At 43.2% G+C, this 24051-nt stretch overlaps 1 protein-coding gene across 1 annotated transcript; it reads right to left on the bottom strand.

Moving 5' to 3' along the window:
* Positions 1 to 591: 591 nt before the first annotated feature.
* On the bottom strand, positions 592 to 21895 carry LOC124179941. The gene is made up of 9 exons (XM_046564826.1): positions 21486 to 21895; positions 8159 to 8401; positions 7463 to 7599; positions 7177 to 7377; positions 5912 to 6255; positions 5351 to 5570; positions 4951 to 5253; positions 3497 to 4788; positions 592 to 1926 (listed from the first exon to the last, which is right to left on the bottom strand). The coding sequence occupies exons 2-9, from the start codon at positions 8388 to 8390 to the stop codon at positions 1554 to 1556; spliced, it is 3102 nt and encodes a 1033-aa protein (XP_046420782.1). The 5' UTR covers positions 8391 to 8401; positions 21486 to 21895; the 3' UTR covers positions 592 to 1553.
* Between the last annotated feature and the right edge of the window lie 2156 nt (positions 21896 to 24051).

The raw sequence follows: 24051 nt of genomic DNA, 5'->3' as shown, positions 1-24051 counted from the left end.
TTATGATTATTGTATTTATTTGTATAACTCTCCATTGTTGGTTCTCTTTTCTCTTCTTTCTCTTTTTCCTTTTCGTTTCTCTTTTCTATTTTATTGTTTTTTATTCAGATTGTTGATACGCTTATATCTATCACAGCTTACGGACAGATATTTACCTATATTCTTTGTCATTATACGGTGGCGTCAATGTCCGGATTACTTGAAACAACATCGCAGAGTAGTTTGACGAATAAACTTCGTGCGATCACCTTGACAATAACCGAGAAAAGAAATTAGAATAATTAATTCACGAATGAATTTGTTGGAAAAATGAAATCGAATGAAACACTGACAAGAAGCAATCTCTGATATTGAAAACCGCCGTATGATCATCTGCTGTTGCGTAGTAGCCGTGCGATTCTTTACGTATAATAATAACAATAATAACAATAATAATAATAATGATGATGATGACGTTAATACTATAGTTAAAGCATTGTATACAGTATTACGTCCTGGTACTTGTTGTTATGATTGGATGTTATTTTGTCTCTTTCTTATCAGGCGTAATTGTTTACAATAATTTACTGGCTGTTATTGTTGTAATTTTAATTCACTAGCAGTTTTGGTTTTTTTTATTATTTGGCACGTGTCGTCCGTTTGTCGGTATGTTTTTTTTTTTCTCTATGTGATTCTAGTTTTAGCTCCTCTTTGATTCAAGTAATTTTTCGTCGGTAAATTTTGTCGATAATAATCGAGAGGCTGGATGGAAAATAGGAGAAGAGCTTTCGACGACTGTGCGTAAAAATTCTTGTTTCACTGAGTACCCGTTTTACTAATACTTAATACATGAGAGGAGTTATTTATTTTTTTTTTTTTGTGAAACGTTGCGGGTGACGATCGGCAGGATGATATACCTGCAAAGAAATAATCGCGTTGCGCTGGGTTTTTTTACGTCTTAGTAAGTAAAGCAGTTATTGAAAAGCCTGCAGAAGTCGATTTCTTGCAAATTGGAAACATTGTTTAGGGAAAGCGTAAAATTATTGTTTCTCATCGATATTTATTGGAAATGAAATTATCGATCTTGATCATTCCGTACAGTTCTAATGTTCAGCTTGGCCTGATTTCGGTAAATTGCGAAACCACTTTACCGTTTATCGTCAAAGCCCTAGATTCCCCCTTTCCATCCACCGCCTCGATGAGCCGGAAATAACGATTTGAAACGAACCGGAAACAGCCGAGGCTGAACCGCGGCGCACGAATGAAATCGCGTATAACGAATCGTGATGAGCATCGTTAAATTATACGTCATTCGAGTATGTTTAATTACAGAGTGTATAAGGTACCTATATGTATGATAGTTACTATGTTATCATTACATTAGGAAATATCCTACGAGTTTACAATTTTATTATCCTATATCACCGGCAGCCCGCACCTGCATCCAGTGAATTATCGGGCGAACGCGGTGCAATTACACATTCATCATTGTATAATTTGTGTTCGCGGTATAAAAAAGAAAGTAGAAACCTCAACGATCACACGGTGGTCTCGACGTTCGATATAACCTGCTGTCAACAAATACTGTCCTTGCCGTAATTGTCGAGGAACATCTCTTGGGGCGTTGCTAGATAACGGTTGCTCAGTCTGCTTCCCGTCATGCCGTTGTTCGGGTGGGTGTGATTCACGTGCAGGTTGTTCACGTTTATAGCAACGTTCTTTTTCTTCTTCCTCGCCCTGTGACGGTACAGGCAGTACTTCAGGCACCCCGTCGCCAGCAACAAAATTGCAAATATCCCCAACGCCCCCGCCCCGATTGCGACGTACAGCAGCGTAACACCGAAACGATAAGAGCAGTTGCCCTCCTCCTCGTCGAAGCCTGACGGACAGTGACGGACTCCGTCGCACCAAAGCGCGACGTTTATGCACGCCTGGATCTCCGGGCATCTGGAAAATAGCCGTTTAATTCTTACAATTTATCGCTGATGAATTTTTAGTCTCGGTTACTGCGTTAGAAATTGAAGGGGCGGGGTTGAAGTTCTGAATTTGGCGCTCTCGGAACTTTTCCAAAGTCGAAATTTCAACCCCGTCCCGAATCGAATCAATCAACTGACAAAAAATCTGCAAGTACTTGTTACTGTAATTCTTCTCTATTCGTGTAATTATTTCTAGTGAACGAGAATCGCTTGCCAAAAAAATATCACAAATTAAATCGAGAGAGAAAGAAAGGCGAGGAATTTTCTCCGGATGGCGAATTGTACAAAGAGCGAAATGACAAAATCATGCGGACGATAAATAACGATTTTTCACCGGAGAATTTGAACGTCGACTGAAATCGGTTTACCAGGGTGGAAAAGTCGGTAGATTCGGATCATCGGATTAAGATATATAACAGTCTAGACGCAAAAAAAAGGTACAAGAAAAAGATACGCTATCAAGTTTGATGCCCGGATTTACGGATGCGTGCATTGAGCTGGCTCAAATAATTTGTTACAATTTCGTTTTGCAGATGTTTTTGTATCACGTAGATACTTACGGTATATAACTACACACACAATGTGTAAATATAAAGTGAGATCGATAAAACGTAACGCTTTTTATCGTCGACCTTGTCCAACTTATCAGGGGATGGGTACGAGTCGGATTCAACTTGGACTAATGGAAAAAAAATTTCGTATTCGAATCAAGTTTCAGGCTATACGAAAGTGATCTTAGTTTTTCTGATAATTAGCAATTGATAAGCTTTACATATAGAAATTGGTAAGCACAATTGATTCCGTTGGAAAAAAAATAACTAGATCTTGGTTATTAGATTTCAAATCTCGTTTTTGTTTTTTGTTGCAAAAGCCGAGAATATTGAGAAAATTTTGATGAATTTGATAAAATAATTTGATTCAACTCTTGTTATTTTTGAAATTCATCCACAACTACGTCGTAATACAGGATAAATTTTACGGAAAGCGGTGTGACTTGTAAATTTCAAAACAAACACAAACTCAAGGATATACTGTCGAATGTCGACAGGCAGAAAATTCGTTTCCGCCATGTTTCCCTTAAGCCGTAACTAATTGTGGGGACCCCAATTTACCACGGCTGATCAGGATCACCCCGCACGGAAAAGTTTATTGAACAAACTGTACACATCACCGTAGAACAAAGCCATCGAAGCCGGCAAATCCCTCCCTCTCCCCTTTCTCTATCTCTTTTTCTCTACCGACGAGCAATGCAGTAAATATATAAAGTTGAAGTTTATCGTATCTGGGGTAGTTTGAGCGGAGGCAGTCTCATCTAGAAGGGAATACCCGCGGGTCCATAGGTATAATAACAATAATGTCACTCGAACTCGTTGTTTCAGTGCCGAATTATAGGCGGTCATAAAGGTGGACTATTAGCGAGAAATTGCAACGCGATCGTGAAAAACTTTTTCCAAGCGGTTGGGTAAAAAGGGTCCCGCCACCTCCCGATGGGAGGGGGTGGGTGTTGAAAAACACCATCTTTAAAAACCATCCAGTCCTACCTGTAGAGACAGTCGTGAATCGGTGAAATGGCGAAGGCAGAACCAGCGGCGAGGGCTAGGGAGGCTCGCTTCGAAATGGCCATCCAAGTGACGGCGTAGTATCCGGGTTCATGCTGCAGAAACTCGACGACGAAGCTCCGGGCGTGAGGCGTAATGAGCGCCGAGCGATTGGAAAGACTGGCGTTCCACCCGTCGGAAAAGAAGTCGACGGTTTTAAGTCCTTCGGGTCCACCCTCGGGGCAGATGACGTTTCTCCGTCGCGTGTCGGCGGCCGAGTAAACGACGATCCTGTTCAGCGTCGCGCACTGGGACACGGTCTCGGTGCTGATGCCGAAACCCGCGGTTCTGAGGTACAGGAAGTTCATCTGCGAGTCCTCGGGCTCGATGAGCCAAGGCTCGTTTACGCACTGGGAGGCGGTGGCGACGTCGTCGTTTGCGAGAGGTGGTTCCTCCGCGGGTGGACCGGACCCCGGGAGCAGGGGAGTCCTGGGGGGCAGCGGATTCCGTAGGGAGATCTCGCCGCTGGTACCGCGTAGCCGTCGCTCCTCGAGCCGCGATGTGCACCCGGTTTCGGCGGCTTCCGTAGCCTCTAGGAACTGGTACCGTCCCTCGAAAAAGAAGTTTCGGTAGTCCTGGGTGATGTTCATTCCCGTGACGCGGAACCGCACCTCCACCACCGCCGCTGTGAGCGGCCGCAAGCTCACCGCGCCGCTCGTGTTGGAGCAGAGACAGTCCCGCACCAATCTTACCCCCGGCCACGGGTACTCGGATACCGAGATTTCCGCGACCGCCCCCTGGGATGAACGGTAATCGCAGCCCCAACGACCCACCAGTGGGTCCGTAGACGAGACGCACTGCGTCCGGTCCCCGAAGGACGCAGGGCCCAAGGTCAGCTGGACACGCTGCTCCTGGTCCGCTTCGAAGCGGTAGGTGCAGCTCAGGTTTTGAGCGCCACCCCGTCCGTAGAAGAAGACGCTCTTCGGGGAGGCGAACTTCCCGGACCTTGGGGCGCGCGAGGAGCGGAAGACCTCGTCGCACGACATCGTCTCCTGCATTGGAACACCACCCGTCGAACCACTTGAGTGAACGAACTCGTAACGTAGCACGAAACTTATCGGGTACAACGCGCTTCCCTGACGCAGGATGTGCTCCAGGGTCAGATCCTTTCCCGTGGATACGTAGCTCTCGGACAGCTTGCAGGGACGCGTCTGACGGCTGCTGTTCCGCAGAAGGCTGTGATCGCAGAGACGCGGTATGTCGTCCTTGCAGAATTCACCCATCAGTGAGATGTTCTGAAAATTGATGACAATTGTAGGTCTGTACAAGTTGTATTCGTTTTGAATGTTATTGTTTGAGGACTTTCGCGATGATCGGAGATACACGTGTATTACATTTAACTTTGTCCACGAAAGTAATCCATTGACGGATTAGGTGAACGAGTGAATAGTAATCACCTTTGGGGCCGATTGTTTGTCCGACGGATAAGCTCCGTCCCATATCTGTAGCCTCGTGTTGCACTCGGTAGCGGTGTCGAGGTTAGCCGCGGGGTCGGAGCTTGCGGCGTAATACTTGACAAATGATATCCAGACGATTTCGTTGGCTTTGCCCTGAAAATAATACCGACAAGTGGTATTGGGGGCTAGAGAGTGCCTCGGGTTTTCCAAAATACCCGACGAGCTTTCGTATCCCGAGATGTAGAAGTCGCAGTTGTTGTTCTCCTTGACGAAGCTGCGGGACTTTTCGTCGACGAACAGAACCTGTCGATGTCGATGCGAAAAAGGAAGATGAGGAGACTTCGTACACATCCATAAAACAATTTCCTTCCACTGTGGTGAAACTAGTATTATATTATACCTGCACTTCCAGTTCGAACCCGGGAAGAAAGCTGAGCGGAACCGGATGAAAGGGGTTGTCGTAAGGCGACGTGTGAAACTCTAGGAGCATCGTGTTGTGGCTACTGACTATATCGGGAACGGCATCGCCTCCGCAAAGGCGGACCAGCACCCTGTCAGAAGTCGAGCCACCGTCGTAGACGGTGAGGTAGTCCTGAACGACGTTGCACTGGTCCCAAACCCTGGAAAATGGTCGTCGATGAGAGTCCACGGGTGCCGTGAGAGTGCGGATGAATAGAAGAAAAGCCGAGTTGGATAAAATACGGCGAATTATAGGGTCGGAGGGATTTTGCGAAGACGGTCCTGCGCTGATTGGACGCAAGGACGAAACGGCGCGGTATGCAGACTCTGTAGCTTTGCTATAGGTTTTTATGCGACATAAAATCCTGTGCATGATGCACAGTGCAGACAGGTATTCGCGCTCACTCGGAGGCTCGAGAGAACTGGGTAACTTATTTTCCGGTGTAGGATTTACGAGTAGAGCGGGACGGGCAACAGCGGGAATGGAATGAACGTTACACACCTTAATATCCGCTGGCTCCTATCGTATTTGACAATTTGATCCTTGATGTGGATTTTATGGCTGTTTCGCTGGCTGACTGCTAGAAGCGCCCGGTGACCCGGCGGCGCTCGCATCTGCTCCACCCTGTAGTAGCAGGTCACGTTCCTGGGGTAGACACCCGGGTAGTTCGGGGACTGGAGGCGGCAAGCCCGGGTGTCGCACCGGGTCAAGATCCGGTCACAGTAGGTCCCGTTTACCAGCTCTCCTCTCCACGTCGCCATGGTGCTGTTGCCGTATCGGAGGTGCGCCTCGCTGCGGCGCAGGAACTTGTAAGACAGCTTGAAGTCGAAGTTGTAGCCGACGCCCTGTGGAATTTTTTAAATGGTCAAGTTCCGAGATAAGGTCCCAAACGTTCCTCGATAAATTATCGCGGCGGAAGCTGACGACGGCAGTACCTCAGGTATACATCATCGATTTTCCTTACAGGGAAGATATCCCGGATCGACCTCTTCGATTTGATTTCTTTTGTAATACGTTACAGTGGACGACCACCAAAGATGGGTACCCAACAACGGTGAAATTTCTTGCATAAAAGTAACGCTGAAATGTTTTACCAAAGGGTCGTTTTCACTCCCTTAAAATGTTTAATGGTGGATAATGAAAAATATCGTACTTGTTGCTCAGTTTTTAGTCTTTCGTAGCATATTACAAAAAAAAAACCAAATCGAGATATCAACCTGGGATACCTTCCTTGTCAGTCTGTGACATGTTCTACTCCATCGAAATACACTAGACACGTACTTTTTTAACGAGCCAATTTGGCCGTTCATGGGGTAAAAACAACCCCTCAAGTTTGCCTTGAAAACAAAAAAAAAAAAAATAATAATAATAAAAATAACGGATGTAGCCTCTGAGGGTAAAAACGGCAAAAACACTGCGCGTATTTCATCATGTGTTGACAGAGATGAAAGTCGAATTGGTTTGGTGAAAAAAAAATCGATCTTTGGGAGTAAATTTTAGAGACGGTTTTCACCAATTTCACACCTTCTACGGCTGAATTGGAACGTGAATAAGAATAGACGACCAATGTTTTTTGAGGTACTTGTACAACATATCGCGGAATGAAAAAAATCCACGGGGTACACCTCGGGGTGCTTTCCTGGTGAGAACCGGAGAAAGCGAAGGTTCGAGATGAATGAAAAAAGCTTCCGTCATCAGGGGCTAATTCCGTGGCTCCGAAGTGTTCCGGACGATGAAAAGCGGGCAAAAAGAGGGCGCGGGCTCACCTGCTCAGAGAGGCGGGACAGGAAGAGGGTGAGATTGATGGATGGCGTCTCGCTGTAGTATACCGTGTAGCCCCAGGCGCTGCCGCACCATTGACCGCCGGTCGGTGGTCGTCCGATTTCTCGTATGGTCATGTAGCCATCGGGGCATCCCTCGGAGGTGAAGGAGAGGAAGCGGCCAACGGTGAAGGTGTCAAAGGTGAGCTGGACCGGAAATTACAAGATAATTGATACGGGAATGGGCCCGGCATCCGGCGTTGCGTGACTATCGACCATTGTCGTTCCTCACCTGGACAAGATCCCCCAAATCGCCTCCGGCCGCGGTGAAGTTCAAGTTGCACAAAAATGGCAACCGGTCCTCCCGCGGTCGGCGAACTTCGACTACGTAAGTACGGCCCACATCGCCGAAGAGGGTCCGGTTGCAGGCTGGAATGAAAATTACGCGCCCTTCGGTTTCGGTACGTAATTTGTTGGTTTATAATGTCGCCGGGTGCAGCTTGCACTCGAACGCAACTCGACCGTCGCAAATTCGAACCTCGTCCCCAAACTCGGCCTGCCTGCAAACTCGCTGTACAACTTTATACGCGTCTATATATATATATATATATATATATATATGTATGTATATATATATACACATATAATAAGCTTTTGCGCTAGTTACTTTTTAATTCTTTCACGACTTTCGAAACACGCGAACCCTTTAAAACTCAAGAGAGCTCCCGTGGGGTGTTTCTTGGCGATACTTTTAACGAGTTGGAAAACTTGGTAAATTAATACGGAATATTGATAGAATACGCGAGTCTGCAGCAGGTTGTACACAATGTTGCAGGGAAGGTGGGAAGTAATTTTTAATTTAAAACCCAACCGCTCGCTGCTCGCTGCGGAGCGAGTTAAGACTGCGAAATGCAAACCACCAAAAATTACAACAATTTCATCCGACTGTACACGGGCGATTACATTACACCTTGCGTGGCAAACTCACGAGAACAGTATCTGGGCTCGTCCGACTTGTCGCCGCAATCATCTTCCCCGTCGCAGAATTTGTCTTGCGCAACGCACTGCCCCGTGTCGCAGAGATATTCGGATGGACGGCAACTCGTCGAGCTTGCGATAGTTGAGGATGAAGTCGAAGGACTAGCGGATGCCGCCGACGCCTTGGTAACGACGACAGCCGCGGTAGCGGCTGTGAGCAGCAACTGCCAGCGCACCAACATCCCCCTTCACCCTGAAAATTGAATCGGTAACCCGGATTATGCTCCCTTGTACCAAGAGTCGAGTGAATAATATTTTTCCTCGAAAATAAATCAAAATTTTTCAATTTCATCCATAGAAACGTCGTAATTGCCTCGAAAGCATGTAACGCTAATGAGTCTCAATCCAATCAGACGTAAATTGCTTTCACTCCACAATTAGTAACCGCATGCAACGCAGCCGTACGACTTGCATAACAAGTATGCGTATATCGAGTTATAAAATAAATTACCAACAATAAGACCAAAGTCAACCCATCTGTTTGATCCAACCGGCACATCTCGTTTCATTCGACAAACTTTTGCGGTTGAATCTGGCTAATTCATTTTAGACCCCCATGAATTTACAACAGACTCAATTAAGTGTCATCTTGTACAGAGAATTGGAACTACCGCGGTGTCAATTTACTCTCGGGAATGACATAAGCGCAGACTTTTTTTTCAAAACTTATTTCAATCATGTCCGCAGAAGGACGAAAGCCTCTGTTGGAGGAATTGTAAAATCTAGAAAAAAACGCGCCTCGAAATCAACAGAATATCGTAGAAAATGACGCTGCGGTATAATAACGGAAATATCACAGGACGTGTTGCGTGACACGAGGCTGCACGAGAGAGTGATGAGAAATTAATGAGTCCTCCCGGCATGCCGACTCATTGTCCTGATCAGTGAGTAATTGCGTCTTGGATGAGCGTACATAGTGTGGCTTATATGGTTCTTGGTTTCGTTTGGGTTGTAATTACAGTAAATATGAGGCGTGTACGGCGACGCGGTAAAAGACAATACGCTCAATTCGAGAGGGTGGAACCTGCGCGGATTCAATGAGCAACTGTTTATAGGTTTGCCTATCTTCACAGGGGGTGGAACCCGGCTGACATTGTACAGCGAGCGAGCGTAAAAGGGATATCAGATAGGGTGGAAGACAATGCCGAGGGTGGTGGAGATATGAGAGGCTCTTTGGCACATTGTACACCTACGTTACGTGCGACAGCGGCCGAACCTGCACGACCCGGTGTGTAGGTACTTACTCACGGTTATCGGACTAGTTCTTGCGCTGCTTTTTCCGACTCCGGGCGCCTATGCGGAGGTAACCGGCACAATACAGACCTTAACAAGAGATTAATTCGAGCTAATGACCATCCACAGCGATCCATGAAAGCTTTCCACGATTCTCGGAGAAAAATGATTTCCTGGAATTTTTTTATACATGCATATATTTTTTTTTCTCTTTCTTTCCCTTTCAACTGTCCTCGGACCCGGGAAGCCCGTTTTTAAAAGGCTAGCGGTTCAAAGAGATCCCGTCTTGCGACGACGGAATTTGTAGATACGAATGCACGATTCCTTGCAGGTACGTGTGGTGTTCGAAGACGGACAAACCGATTTATCCCCACACCGGCACGAGCGATTTTCTTCCAATACATCGCGACGAGGGGAGAAACCAAGGAGAAGTTGAAGCGATGTAAGCAGGAAGGAGAAACTGGGATGACGAAAAAAGCACAACACGCATATATCTAGACACTTATATCTCCGTCCCACCATAATATCCAATTTCCCGGGGATTGGCGAACGCGGAGAGTATCTACTTCTGTATCGGCGGAGTTCAAAAGATGAAGAAAGCCGTGTAAGAGGGTGGCGGGTGCGTCAAGATATCTATAAAATTTCCATGTCAACCAAACGAACGGACAAACAGCTTCAGCTTCCGATCCCCTGTACATATAGCCGTTCCTCGAATAGGATTCTGCTCCGATCAACGGACGTTCCCTCATCCTCGCAGCACATCGAGAAGAGGAAGCGAAAAAGCGATTTTCCCAAAATTTTCACTCATCCAGGCAAAGCTCGGAATTCGATATAAAATATACGCGGTATCAGCGCACACTCGCGGGATATCTTCTTCTCATGAACTAGAAAACTTGCGTCATTTAGAAAAGCTGCGGCTGATGCTTTGCGGACGCGCTGCACCGGCGGATCAGCATCGATCAGCATCCTTTTAAAGTAGTACGAGTCAACGCGCGGAGCGAACCTCCAGCTGCAAGTAGTTCAGGATCGTTAGAGTCAGACGGCGTTCGGAATGCTTCGCGAAACGGAATTTATGCCTTCCACCTAATGCATGAGAATTCAGAGCGCGTGTATTAGTCACGTCGAGGTTTATTCGGACCAGTCAACATCACCGATTTAACAATTAACAATTAACGATTAACGCGGTAATCGTTCGCAGAAGAGAAATTAGAACGAATTAAGGATGTGCCGGCTACACGTTTTGAACTCAAAGTAAGTCTCGTCGACAATTGTTAATAATTTGTGATATGATAAAAATCGAAAAAAATCAACCACAATAGTGTGAGGTGAGAAAATTAAATTTGAATAATAATAATGCCCAAAAGTGATCAACAAATTGTTAAAAAAAAAAACAACATTGCTGAACAAATTTGTAGGGAATGTTTTTTTTCGTCATGTAAAATGAATTCGTTGATTTTTCTGAATACACATGAGTTTTTAAAGAACTTGCTCATGATTTTGAAATTTTCGTTTTCGAAAATTTTGCCAAGCCTGTGTTTACGAAACTATTCGTTCAATGCCCCGGAAACTTTGTGATTATAATGCACAACGTTTTTACGATTATTTCTTCATATTGCAAAATTTTTAATTCTTAGAAAAAGGATATTTTAAAACAATGAGAAAATTATTTTAAAATTCGTATGTATTCAGAAAAATCAACGAACTCATTTCACATGCCAGAAAAAAAACATTCCCTAAAAATTCGTTAAACAATTTTTTGTCCAAACAATTTATTCGTAACTTTTGGGCATTATTATTAATCAAACTGAGTTATTTACTAATTTTTACCTATTCACAAAGTATTCAAATATTGTCGACGAGACTGAATCTTTGTTAAAAATGTATATCCAGTAGATCTTTAATCACTAATTCGTTTTCTCAACTTCACCTCCGTAGTGTTTCTCTCTATTCTTCGCAATTATTATTCTCCTTCTTCTTCCTTCTTTCTTCTTCTCCTCGATGCAAGCTGCAAGCTCTCGTTTATGCACCGGCACTAATTGATCCGACGCTGATGCTGATGTAAGATCCTTCATGTAACCGGTACCTAGGGTGTTCTCGTTATAACCTTGCGGTATCATCGTCTATCCAGAGGCGCCAGTCCACCTTAATGGTCAACTTGAACGGCCGCCGCTGCTTCGGCTATAACAGGAACTTTGATGCTGTTGGTACATAAACATTAAGATAAGCCGCTCCGAAGTGGAAACATGAATATGTCGTAGAGCCTGAGATGGGTTCTGAATTAAAGCAGCTTCTCTACTCCCCAACCGTTGTCATTTTTCTCCTTCAACTCTTCGGCCAATGATTACAATTACGCAATTGTGAAACTTTTGTTTTTTTTCATCCCTTGACAATTACGGTTTGAAATGGAGTTCTGGATTTCGTTAAGAGACTCGAGTTCGCAATTACAAACCAATCACATTGTGCATCAATCTGACTGAGGATTCGAGACGAGAGAGCGAGAGAGGTATTCAAAGCTGGAATATGAGATTTTCGCCCGTTCGCGCGTTAATATTGCATCGCAGTGAGAGAATGACAATAACAAAAATAATAATGATAATAATAAATATCATTCTCCGGGAGTTTTCATTAGACAAAAGAAGAGCCGAATATAACCGTGGCGATGAGGGGCGAGGAAGTTGCAGGTATTGAGATGAAGACGAAGGAGAGATTTGGTCGGGATCGCTGGGCGCCCCTTTTGACGAGAAGGAAAGACACCGAGGCCCCGACGACGGAGAATAACACTTTAACTCTTAATCACATTGCCGCTGCCCTCTTTCTCAACGAAATAAGGAAACAGGGTCTCTTCCCTCAGGTCGCAGCGCTCTTTTTACGGACGGAAGAAAGTAGCTATATACTTATACTCTATACATATTTATAAGGTGCGCACACAGCTGTGCAGCCGCGGTCACCGATCGATGCCAAAAATGTACCAGGCATTTTCACCGTGGTGCCCTACAGTCGTCGAGTTATCGTATACGTGTACCGTGTATTAGGGTGGTTCGAAAAATCGACGGGGGTTTTTTTTTTTTTTTTTTATTATTTTCAACGTCACACCTTCGGTAGAACGAGTTCAAGAGAGGCATTAAGATGCCTGCTAAAATTTCAGCCTTTAATCTTAACGGTTAGTCGTTCCTGAACGCCATTTTTCATTTTTCAATTAATCGACATGCGAAAATAATTTTACTTTCATTCGGAATGTTTCAGTACATGTTTTTATAGGGTATTGAATGCTCTACGATAAAGTTTTTTTCTTATAATTTTTTGATAACTCAACTCTTTCGAAAGTTATTCAAGGTTAAAGTTGAAATTATGTGAAAAATCACCTCTTTTCGAGATCGACAGCGAAAACGTTAGACTTGTCGCAAAATATTGTTTCTTTTTTTGTAAAGCATTTCAAACGATATGAAATCGCTTCATTCAAATAATTTTCAGCTCGAGCAAATTTATTTTTTGCTAAGAAAAGATGCTTTTAAAGAAGAATTACATATATTACGTATTATTATTTGTAATCATTAAAAAATGAAATTGCCCGAGTCGATAATTAATTGAATGACACGATTTTATAGCGGTTGCAATGTGTTATAAAGAAAAACTACAATATTCTGTGATAAGTCTAGTATTTACGCTGTTAAACTCGAAAAAAGGTAAGTGTTCACAAAATTTCAACCATAACCTTGAATAACTTTCGAAAGAGTTGAGTTATAAAAAAATTCCAAGAAACCTTTCTCGTACAGTATTCAATTCCCTACAAAAACAGGTACCGGAAACGGAACGGAAATTTATGTACATTGCCTCGTTACTGAATTACAACATTCGGAATAAAAGTAAACTTATTTTCGCGTCTTGATCAAATTGAAAATGAAAAATAGCATTCAGGAACCACTAAAAATTAACACGAAGGGTAGGGATCTTATTTCCTCTTCCTGCGACTATTGAAGGTGTAACGTTGAAAAAAAAAGGAGTTAATTTTTTTGAACCACCCTAATATATATAATATAAGGCACGAGTTAATTAATTTTATGAAAATGAAACTGCGAAATTTGAAAAAACCAACGACTTGTATGAATTTATCGTGATTTGAAAGGTAAAGTTTCACGTTATATATATATGTATATCGTTTCACGCGAGATGATGATGAACCGGAAAATTTCAAAGACGTTCAAAGGAGAGCAAAGATCTGTAGGCGCTTTGTTCCCGCCTCGAATTTGAGATCCGGACCGCTTGATTGGTTAATGGTATTCCTGTTCTCTGGCTCACAATCAGTTTCGCGGACGGCTATGTATACATATACGCGTGTGAATTAAGGGAGCTTTTTTGGTCTCCCGTTATTTTTTTGTTTTTTTATTTTATTTTTTTTTTTTCTCATTCTCTTTTTCACATTCTTTTTTACTTCGATTTTTCACCCTCCAGACGATTCACCGCTGGATTAAAGCACAAAAGGCTGGAGTTTACCTGCATGAAATAAATTCCGACAATTATACAGGCTGAGCTTGCTGGGTGGGTAGAGAAAAAAGAAGACAAATCGCCGACTCGACCGCCGGAGTGTGCTTTTGAAAGTTTGAATAATTCGATGAACCGAGGACAGCTATGCTTGATTGCAAAACCTCACCGCAGCTCACTTAACTCGGTACGAAAAGCGTCTGTGTGCGTCAATATAAACGCAGGATATAAAAAGTTCTCAAGCTCTGCGCGTTGACGAGCTGCTCGGCTTTTAATCGCTATGACCGGCCGTGGCTATGGCCATGGCTATGACGGTCGTATAAACCGCGGTGAATGAAATATAATATGATATAGATGTAAGTACGTACGTACGTGTGTGTGTGTGTTTGTGTGTGTTGGTAATTCCTTACCAAGTCAGCAGAGCGTAAAAGTTGTAGGATAAGTGTATACATATATACAGAGGCATATCCGCGAGGAAGGTTATTCCTCCGTAAGGAGCGAGCGGACCGCAGGGCTCGTTTCGCGAACAAATAAAATCCCTACAATCCTTATACAGGGAGCAGAATCGCAGGGTCATATTCTTCCCGACTTTTAGCAAACGTTTTATTTCTACAGGCAGGACTGACTGCCTGCCCTTCCTGCCTCGCTCGTATAACCTGGCTATCCTCGTTCCGGTCAAGAAGTGAAAATTTATCAGCCTCTACTCGCTAAAATGCACAGGAAAAGAAATAAGTTGAACGGAGCGTCGGGACGTTTTAATGTTATTTTTTTCTCAATATCGCGAGTAAGACGATATACGTGTAATGCAATAATTTAGTGCAACTGCAATTGGCTGCAGGAGATTGGAATTGTTGACGAAGTTGAGATTTGAAAAACTTAGGTTCAAGTTAGTAATGTTATTGTAACGAAACATGCCGAGGTGAAATTGTTTCGTAAACGGTAACGAACCGAAGTATGAAAACTTGATTCCCCAATTTGAAAAAGGAACTAGGAATAAATTATCTGGTTTATAATTGCAGGGACTTTTTGTTGCTGGATATTCTTTTCATAAAACTGACAGATCGACGGGATGTCTCTGATTAATTATATCGAATTTTCGCACATATGTACGTATGTCTGTACGATGAGTATGCGTAAGGAGATTTAATAATGCTTTCAAGTAAGGCTTTGCCCGCTAAAGTGAGAGAGACGCTCGCGTTTGCGGACTGTGTGGATATAACGGGGGAAACTTGAGAATTAAAAAGCTCTCCCCGAACGGGGACTCGATTCACCTGGAGATTCCACTTAAAATTTAAGCCGAACTTAAATTTACCGCTACCCGATAGCCGCGGAACCTCGGCGAGTATACGCTAAGCCGGCCTTCAAAGAAGGATTATGATTTAAGTGGATATACGGGGTGTAGACATAACCGACTGGCAAAAAGTGATTTTAAACCTTTTTTTCTCAATTATAGGTACAATGTGCCGAGCCGAGCGTGTGAGACAGGATTGATCGGGACTTATTATCCGTATAAAAACCTCAATTTAAACCGATATTTTCACACTTCCGTGATCCCGGTGCATCCCCTCGTCATTTTTTTCATCCCCCACCCCCAGAAAATACGATCCCAACGTGTCGTTAGAGTGTTTTTTCAGTGGATCCTGAAATCAGTGATATCAGAGTGATATTCCAGGCAATCGCTGAAATTCCACTCAATTCTTTGATGCACTTGTGAAATTTTTTCACTGCGGTTTTACCAAAATTACACTCGGAAAATTCACTTTCGTATCACGAAAATATCACAAATAAGTTTTTTTTTTTTTAAATAAAATATGCTTCCGCCTTATTTAGTTTCAGTAAATTTACAAGTGTGATTTCAGTCGTAAGTATGAATGTAGAAAGAAATCTTTTACATTTCGTTGTTATTCCGGTGCGACGGAGTCGAAAATTTTCACTTGAGTAATTTTTCGGTGAGACTTCGGTACGCTCTTAACGCAATTGCATTGAAAATACAGTGTAAAAAATTCTAAACTACAACCGTAAAACTTAACAATTGTAACTTGGGTTCAATTTCAGTGATAAGGAATCCGGCAGTCGGGCCTGAGGTATAAAAGTGTTCGAAAATCGGCGTGACCGAGATTTGGCAAAAGTGAAAAATGTCCCGCCTAGATGAAAGATTTCGTTCCGATATCGACGAGCATCTAAAATCACCCGTAAACTGCGAGACTGACTGGTATTGCAAATAAAACGATCACAGGCGGCGCTGCTGTGACGATTGGACGAAATCACCGCCATCCGTCTCGCCTGATCCCTGCAAACAAATTTCTTACTTCTGTTCCCTGGGTTCCCGGAGCTGCAGGAGAATCGTGACGACGACATCTCGAGTTGTGTGCATCGGTTTTCCCCCGCCCCCGCGATATCTCTCCTTCTATTTTTGCACGCCCGCGTCTCAATTCGCCGTTTTCAAACGTCGCGAAAAACTTTTTCGCTCAACCTTTTCACCTCGCTGATTCCCCGCGGAACAAGGCGAGCAAAGTGAGAATTTTTCACGCTAGTCTTCGTGCGCACGTTTCGCTGAAAAAATATTACGTGTAGACAGATTCGACCCTCACTCGATACGGACCTGCCTAGAACCCGGGGTTGTTTTTTTGCTTGTTTTTTCTTTTTCTTTTTTTTTTTCTTGGACGGCTGGTGCGGGCGGAGAGAAGCGGAGAAAGTAAAAGAGGGAGTGAAAAGGAGGGGAGAACAAAAGTGGTAGGATAAAAAAAAAAAAATAAAAAAATAAAAAAATCAGCAGACGGAACGGAACGTCGACGTCTCGGAAAACTGCAGACGTCGGCGAGTTACGACGAACAAACTAGTACGAGAATTTTACCCTGCAACATCGATTCTTTACGTATAGCCTACATGTATATAATTATTTCGGCGCCTTGATTTTCACGTTTTTAAAACGATCCGAATGCGATTTTATCTGCGTATCGTGTCGTTTCTACTTTATAAGGAAACGATTTTTTACCGCCGTTTATGCAGGAAAATGTTAATCGATCGAGTTTTTTTTTTTTTTTTTCTAATATTTCAATCGCATTGGCAATAAAAGCAAAAATTGTGAAATTTAACGATAAATTTTATCGTTAACTGTGATCGATACTGTTTTAAATATTATTAACGTAAGATTCGATATTTATTCGGAGACTGCGTGGCGACAGGTGAAAGAAATGGTAAAATAAACATGGAAGAACATATTTTTACTGAAAATAATACCTAACCGAAATGGTATTGCGGCCTGAAATTTTTTTTCTCCAATTCAAACGGCTGCTTTTTCTTAACTACGCGTGGATATAGCCATGAACGTGTATAAAATTGCAGGGATTCCTCGAGGCGCAGCAATCCGCGGGAAAAGTTCGAGCGCTTATAATTACAAATTTTTCCTCGGCGTTTTCGGGAGAGAAAAATAATTCTCACGAAAGTAACTCGCGGGGTATTTATTCGACTGTTGTATCAAGCTCTTTGCACGATTATCCAATAACCCTTTCAGTCATAGAATCCATTAAAGTGACATCAATTTTTTTGTCATTTTTCTGCATTTTCAGTTCAGTATAAGAAATATTTTTTCCTAAAACGCATTTTTGGGAGATATGAGGCCAATTTAAAAGTCCCAATTTTCAAATAAATATCGCGGCCAAAGTTGAGTCGGAAATAAAGTCTTATATGTAACACAGTGATAAAAGTCAACTTTGTTCCCTTGTTACATAATGTACTATTTCTTCACTTGACTTTGTTCACCGGCTCCCGAAGTTCGTCTGGAGCATCACGAATCCTCGATACCGAAGACTCGAAATCCCAGATTCCAATCCCGGCGGAGTCTGCCGACAAAGTTTGAAACCGCAACGACGCGAAGTTGGTAAAATGCCTGCACGTTGCTCTTCGAAAAATTGCAGCAATCTAGTTCGGTCGGGTTTCCCTTCAAAGGCGGTAAAAAATTTTGACAAACGTGTTGCGGCAGCGATGGGAAAAATAATTAAAAAAAATCTGCCGAAAGGATCCCCATCGTACAAAAAAAAAAATTTCCCCACCGCTTGTTCGCTAATTTTCGCGCTTTTGGTGGAAAATTTAAAGCTCAGAGTCGAAGGTAATCCCGGCGGAGTTAAGGGCAGTCCGCACTTCCGGTCGGAAGGGGCGGCGGTTTAGCCTGGCTAAAGGCGTTGCGGCGGCTCGGCAATAATTGATAACGCCCGGTGAAAATCCTTCGCGAAATTATCCTAGCGGCGAAGACGCGCTACGGGCCGGGTTTCAAGGCACCCGAACACTTTGAATATCGACGAACGCGTCAGGAGAAACGTTCCGAAGCATGCATCCGTGTCCCTACATACACCTTCGCTTATCCGTATAATATATATGCCTGTAGACGCGATGCTTAGGACATGAATTGAAAATGTTTCACTTTTTACTGTGCGGCAAAATGTTTGTCTTACAGGTAAAAATGCTTATAGTCAAAAATGGACTGTCGGGCGTTTCAGAAAAAAATAATTTGCGATTTTCCATCGTGGTACTTGAAAACTTTTTTTAAATTGGAAGAAAGGTTCTGGCAAGAGATGACCGTTTTACGTTATGCGGAAGATGGCGCTCATTTGATTTTTAGCTATTGTACATTTAGAAAAAAAAAAAATTTATTAAGAATCGTGAGCAACATTTTTTTTTTTTTTATCGCTTACATCAATCATAACATCAATTTATGTCGCAAAGAAGACTCGAAATTGTAATATTATGTCTCTAGTTGATGTTTGAGAATTGTATATGACGATTTTTTCATTATTAGTTCAATCTCGTAGAATAGTTATAATTTAATACGAATTTTTGATTTAGGAGAATAAGATTCCCGGTTGTGATTTATCGCTGTGTTATGGATCGTGATCTTTGAATTGAATGTACAAACGTCAGGAAAGAGAAATAATAATTAAAGTGCTACAACGTGTTTCTTGACAAATTCAGAAAAAAAAAAAGTGAAAAAGAGTGAAAAATCAAACGAACGCGATCTTTCGCGTAACGTAGAACGCTCATATTTTGACAGAACCTTTCTTTTAACCAAAACAATAACTTTTCACGAGGTGCAACGATGGAAAACCGCATAGTATTTTCTCCTGAAACACCCCGATACACCGAGTTGTGGGTGGTATACACCTGTCCGAAGATGTCTAGTAGGCAAGAAGCAAATATTGATTTCAAGTAAACTCTGCATTATCGTTATTACTGCGGTGTCATTTCGTTATTACTACTTTCCGAAGTGACATGCATAAGTATATGACACGGAGTAAAATCGATACCAGATCCCGTAAAGCGATAAGATAAAAAAAAAAAAAAAAAAAAAACTCTCGTCCTGCGTGCACTTTACAAAAAGCGGTATTGTTGAACTTTTTTTCAAAAGCCACGATAGCAGTTTCCGTAGGTTTCGGGTTGCAAGCCGAACAAACCGTGTTGGAAATAAAATGAAAGCATACAGTGGCAAAAATTGTGCCGTGTTAAAGGGATCAGAGGGATTCGATTGTCCGAGAGGTAGCTGCAGGACTCGAGTCTGCAGTTTGGAGGGAGAATTTTGCAGCGTGGGTCGAATAACGCAGAGTCGTGTAACTGGAGCAGCGCATTGCGAGCGGCTATATATGGTGAAAACGGGAGATCTGATCCGTTCTTATCCGCGTATTACAGTCTCTTGGAGGATAATTTCCCCGACATCTGTTAGATGATACAGTCGCGTTGTTTGAATCGGTTGGAAAATTGGAGGAATCGTTCGATCGTCGATGATGGATCGATAGATCGTTGAATAATAATAAACATTCCATAGATCGTGCAAATTTTTTCCAGGTCGTATTAAAAATGCGGTTCTTAGCCTGCAGAATCGTGTTTAAAATCACGCGCATCAACGATTCGCTGCATTGTCTCTCGACGGTGCGGCCAGTCGTATAAACGTACGGATACTTATTTTACGTCAATTTGCAGAACGGTTGGAACAAACTAATCAGCATAATCGAGTCGACCGCCGCCGCAAAGCGCAACGATTCAATTAGCGGCGACGGCCGGCTTTTAGCCGCTTTAAAACGAGTGAAAAAGAAAAAAAAAAACGATTTAACAAGAGCATTTCTAGTTACCTGATTTCTATTTTCTTTCACTGCATTCGTTTGTTCGATTGTTCATTTTTCGCTATCACAAAAAAAAAAAAAAAAAAAAAAGGCACATACCGCGTGTTTTTATATTTTTCAGGAACATTACAGAATTACTTATTTTTCAGAGAATCGTAAGAATAACGACAATAATTATTTATTTACACGTATTTTGTGTTAAGAAAAATTCAGTTTCTGAACAGTGAAACGTAATATACAGAAAAATGTAATTGGTGTTCTTTTTTTGTGAAAACTGATTCTATAATACAAAATTGTTGGCGAAAACTATATTTTTGCTGTCCGAAAGTGTAAAAAAAATTTTTTTTCGATAAATAAATAGAATATTTGATTAAAAATTCCGTACATCTCGCGATTTCGATCAAAGATATAAAGATTCGAACGATCAACGAGAATTCCAAGTTGTGGAATAGTTTTCTCTTTTCTTCACTCAGATGGTGAAGAAGTGCAGGGAATGCAATATAAGAAGGAACGGAGTCATAAACCGGATCATCTTCGATATCTCCCGTCCTTCGGCGTCTGTCTAATTATTCGTAACGAGTGATTCGCCCCTTAATTCGAGCGATGCAACTGCACTTAAATACGAGCACCGATCACGGGGTCCAATAGCAATCGTCCCTCGCTGCAATGCCGGAGAAATTGGCGCGTCGGGTTCCTGACCGCGCACAACCTTCGTCATGCCCCGGATCACCCCCGGATCCGTTGTAGGTGGAGAGAGAGAGAGAGAGAGAGAAAATGGTACCCTGAACCAAACTGCCTGGACTTTGAGTGCCCGGGGAGTTTGAGACTCGAGTCGAGTCGAGTCGAGGCGTCGCGACGCGCGCTGACGTTTTCCCCTCGTCGTCGTTCAGGGGAGCGATGCGTGTCTGAGGGGGGGGATGGATGCACAACGCGGGTAGTTTTAACCTCAAACCGGCCGGGGGATGTTTTCAATTTGGAAGCGTCCCCTCCTCGCCGGTTTTTAAAATTAGAAAATTCTCCTTGAGGGTACGAAGGGGGGAAATTAACATGTTTATTGTAATTCGAATTCGTGCAGCGACGGAGCCTCACAAACTTCCTACATCGCCTATAATCCGCGATCTGGGACATTGATTGGGTTAAATATAACCTGTCCAGGTGTAAGTGCGTTGTACGCGTCGGTTACGAGGGGAAACGAAGAGACTGATAATATCGGTTGCGGGGTGTTTACAAAAAAATTATGTCACAGGTATCGGCTCGGGGTGAAAGAGAGAGAGAGAGAGAGAGAGAGAGACGTAGGGAGTTCAAAAAATTTGAAGAAAGGTGGCTACCTTTCTAGCTATACCGTTAAACGGACTACAATAACTCGTTTACGAGTTGTTCAACGGTGAACGACGAGGGGGTTGAATATACAGACGATACATGGTATAGTAGTAGGCATTTTTCGTTGCAACTTACATGTCCAATATTCGGCTGGGTAAATCAGTCCGCGGTAGACACTCGGTGAATTTTGAATAAATAGATCCGAAGAAACTACCTCGTGATAATATAACAATAATAACAATATCGAAAATAAACAAATAAAAAGATGCCAATATATCCGACCAGTCTTCGTTCCCGCAGCGAATTTCAGTAGATGCAGCGATACGATACAACTGCGATAGAAAAAAAAAATAATAAATTTTAGCGTACGCGTGCGAGTATGAATATAATAGAAATGTGAAATGTTAAAATCGGTATCCGCAAAATTCGTATCTGGCTGCGGATGAAACGCGGCGTAATCACCGGCTCATTATCCCGATCTATTTACCCTCCGCGTCGGAGGCGCGACTGCGTTTGCTGCGGGAAAACTCGGGCGGGTTTTCGCAGCTCCGGTGGCCGGGCACTGAGGACGTCGTTCGGCTGGGCGCGTGGGGTGCTCGACAACGACGTCGGCGTCCCGGAGCTCCGGGTGGGGGTTGCGCAGCGCGCCCGGCCGCCTCTCGGCCTCCCCGCCTCTCCACCCCCGAAGCTCGCCCGGCCGTCGAGCACCCGGCCGCCGAAAACCGCCCCAACCAACCCCCAGAGCCACCCCAGGGCGCCAGCCAGGTCGAGCAGCGATCAGCATCGAGCCGAACTTACTCTCTCTCTCTCTCTCACTCTCTCTCTCTCTCTCTCCGGCTCTCCGGCTCGCCTTCGACGACGCGTGTGTTGGTGCCGTGCAAGCACAGAGCAGCCGCAAGCTCCCTGTACCTGTTGGCGGCTTTATAAACCCTGCAGTTCCTACGGGAGACTTGAGAGAGCGATTGACAGGTGCGGCTGTAACGCAAACTCCCGATTTGCAAAACCGTCTCGACTTCTATCCTTGTCATCTCGCCACGCAGTTTGTAGTTTGATCAACGTGCGAATCGAGAGAATCACCGCAGGTTTGCGAAAACTTTGAATCGACGAGCCAAAATCTCATTCTCACAGAATTTCAAACGATCGATGAATGAAATTTCCAATCAAGGTGGCCGTAAAATTTTTGGAAGAAAAATTTCAGTTTTATCAAGACCTCAGAACCTAGTTTTCACCGACATTTTCCCTGTTCTAAGAAGTTACTAAGACCTAAATCGTTCAGCTTGTTGACTATGTATTCGGTTAAAATTCAATTTGAATTCCAAGAAACTAGGGAACGGGAAAATCCAAGGGATGGTAAAATACTGAAATGCACCAATGAAAAAAAAAGAAGATATCACCGTTCTATGCAAATACCTACAGATTAATTTTTAATCATCGCTTCGATGATTCTTTCACTCGATATCCCAATATATATTGTAATATAATATAAATTTCAAAAAAAAAAAAAAAAAAATTTTCTCACCCCCAGATTTCTTTTACTACAGGGTCAAGTTGAATGAACATGCAGGGCCGTCGGGGGGCGTGATATTCCAGGATCGTATAACTATACGTCGGATTTATACGCGGAGTATTGTTACCCCCGGTGGTTGAATTGACACCAGCCAAACGAAATGTTGAATTCGCATGGCACGGTACCGTAAGCCAGTGCGGAGGGCCACAATATTCAAATACCTGTATATGGAAAACGATCGATGGAAATTCTTTGTCAAGAAAAGCCGCGATTTCTTTTTCTTCTATACTGATTTCGTTTCTTTATTTCTCTCGCTTTCTCCCCCTCCCCAACCTTTTCCCTCTATTTCATCCCCCTTATCGTTGTTCCTCAAACGTATGCCGCGATACCACCCGGTCTACATTTTGTAAGAAAATATTTACCTATATACATATATACAGGATTTTCCGAGCGTTTCCACAAGGTTTTCCCGGCGTATTTTTCCCTCGTCCTTCTTTAACTGGATTCCTTTCGCTCCCTACGCGTACATCGACTGATCTTGTGCAGTTTTATTCCACTTCTTCCTTATGTCTATTCGCCCTCTTCTTTTCATGGGCGGGGATTTTTTATTGAAGGCATTTCGTGAGAGCGAAATTCGTCCTGTTATTCCTTCGGGACAGCCTCGCGGATGTGGGCGACGAGAGGCGGACGGAGGGGGAGGTTATGCCTGGTAACGTTTTCCCCCTTTGTATCAAACGCCTAATCTAATCGTCTCTTCTCTCGACGATCGAGGCGCTGTTATTTCGCAAATTACTAAATCAATGCTACCGAATAATATTATCCAGGGCATATAGACAGAATACACACACACAAACACACACACACACACACACACACACATATATATATACACATACAAGCAAGGTGTGCACATACCTATATACCATACCTAGCGATCACTTAATTCATACATAATGCGGTGCGGATTTTCTCATTCGCATTAACATCTTTCGTATAATTCGGCAAATGGAATTAGAAAATTAATAATGCACACCTTAAGCATTATGTCTCTACATATCCGCGGTCTCAGACTGTACAATTTCAATCGAGTCTCAAGACCTAGTCTCGTATTATTTTTTGTTTTTTTTTTTTTTTGGTTATCTACTATTCTTTTGCCGCGGTACGTTAATTCTCATATCTTTCCACGTATTATCC

The sequence above is a fragment of the Neodiprion fabricii genome, chromosome 4 (assembly GCF_021155785.1).
Source record: "Neodiprion fabricii isolate iyNeoFabr1 chromosome 4, iyNeoFabr1.1, whole genome shotgun sequence".
Lineage (NCBI taxonomy): Eukaryota > Metazoa > Arthropoda > Insecta > Hymenoptera > Diprionidae > Neodiprion > Neodiprion fabricii.
The sequence above is the reverse complement of the archived record's forward strand: the minus strand, read 5'-3'. Positions and strand labels throughout refer to the sequence as shown.

Coding starts and splice junctions, on each gene's coding strand:
- LOC124179941 (XM_046564826.1), bottom strand. CDS start 8,390: ATGTTGGTGCGCTGGCAGTTGCTGCTCACAGCCGCTACCGCGGCTGTC. Junction 7,600..8,158: donor CGAGCCCAGATACTGTTCTC/GTGAGTTTGCCA, acceptor TTTTCATTCCAG/CCTGCAACCGGACCCTCTTC. Junction 7,378..7,462: donor ATTTGGGGGATCTTGTCCAG/GTGAGGAACGAC, acceptor TTTCCGGTCCAG/CTCACCTTTGACACCTTCAC.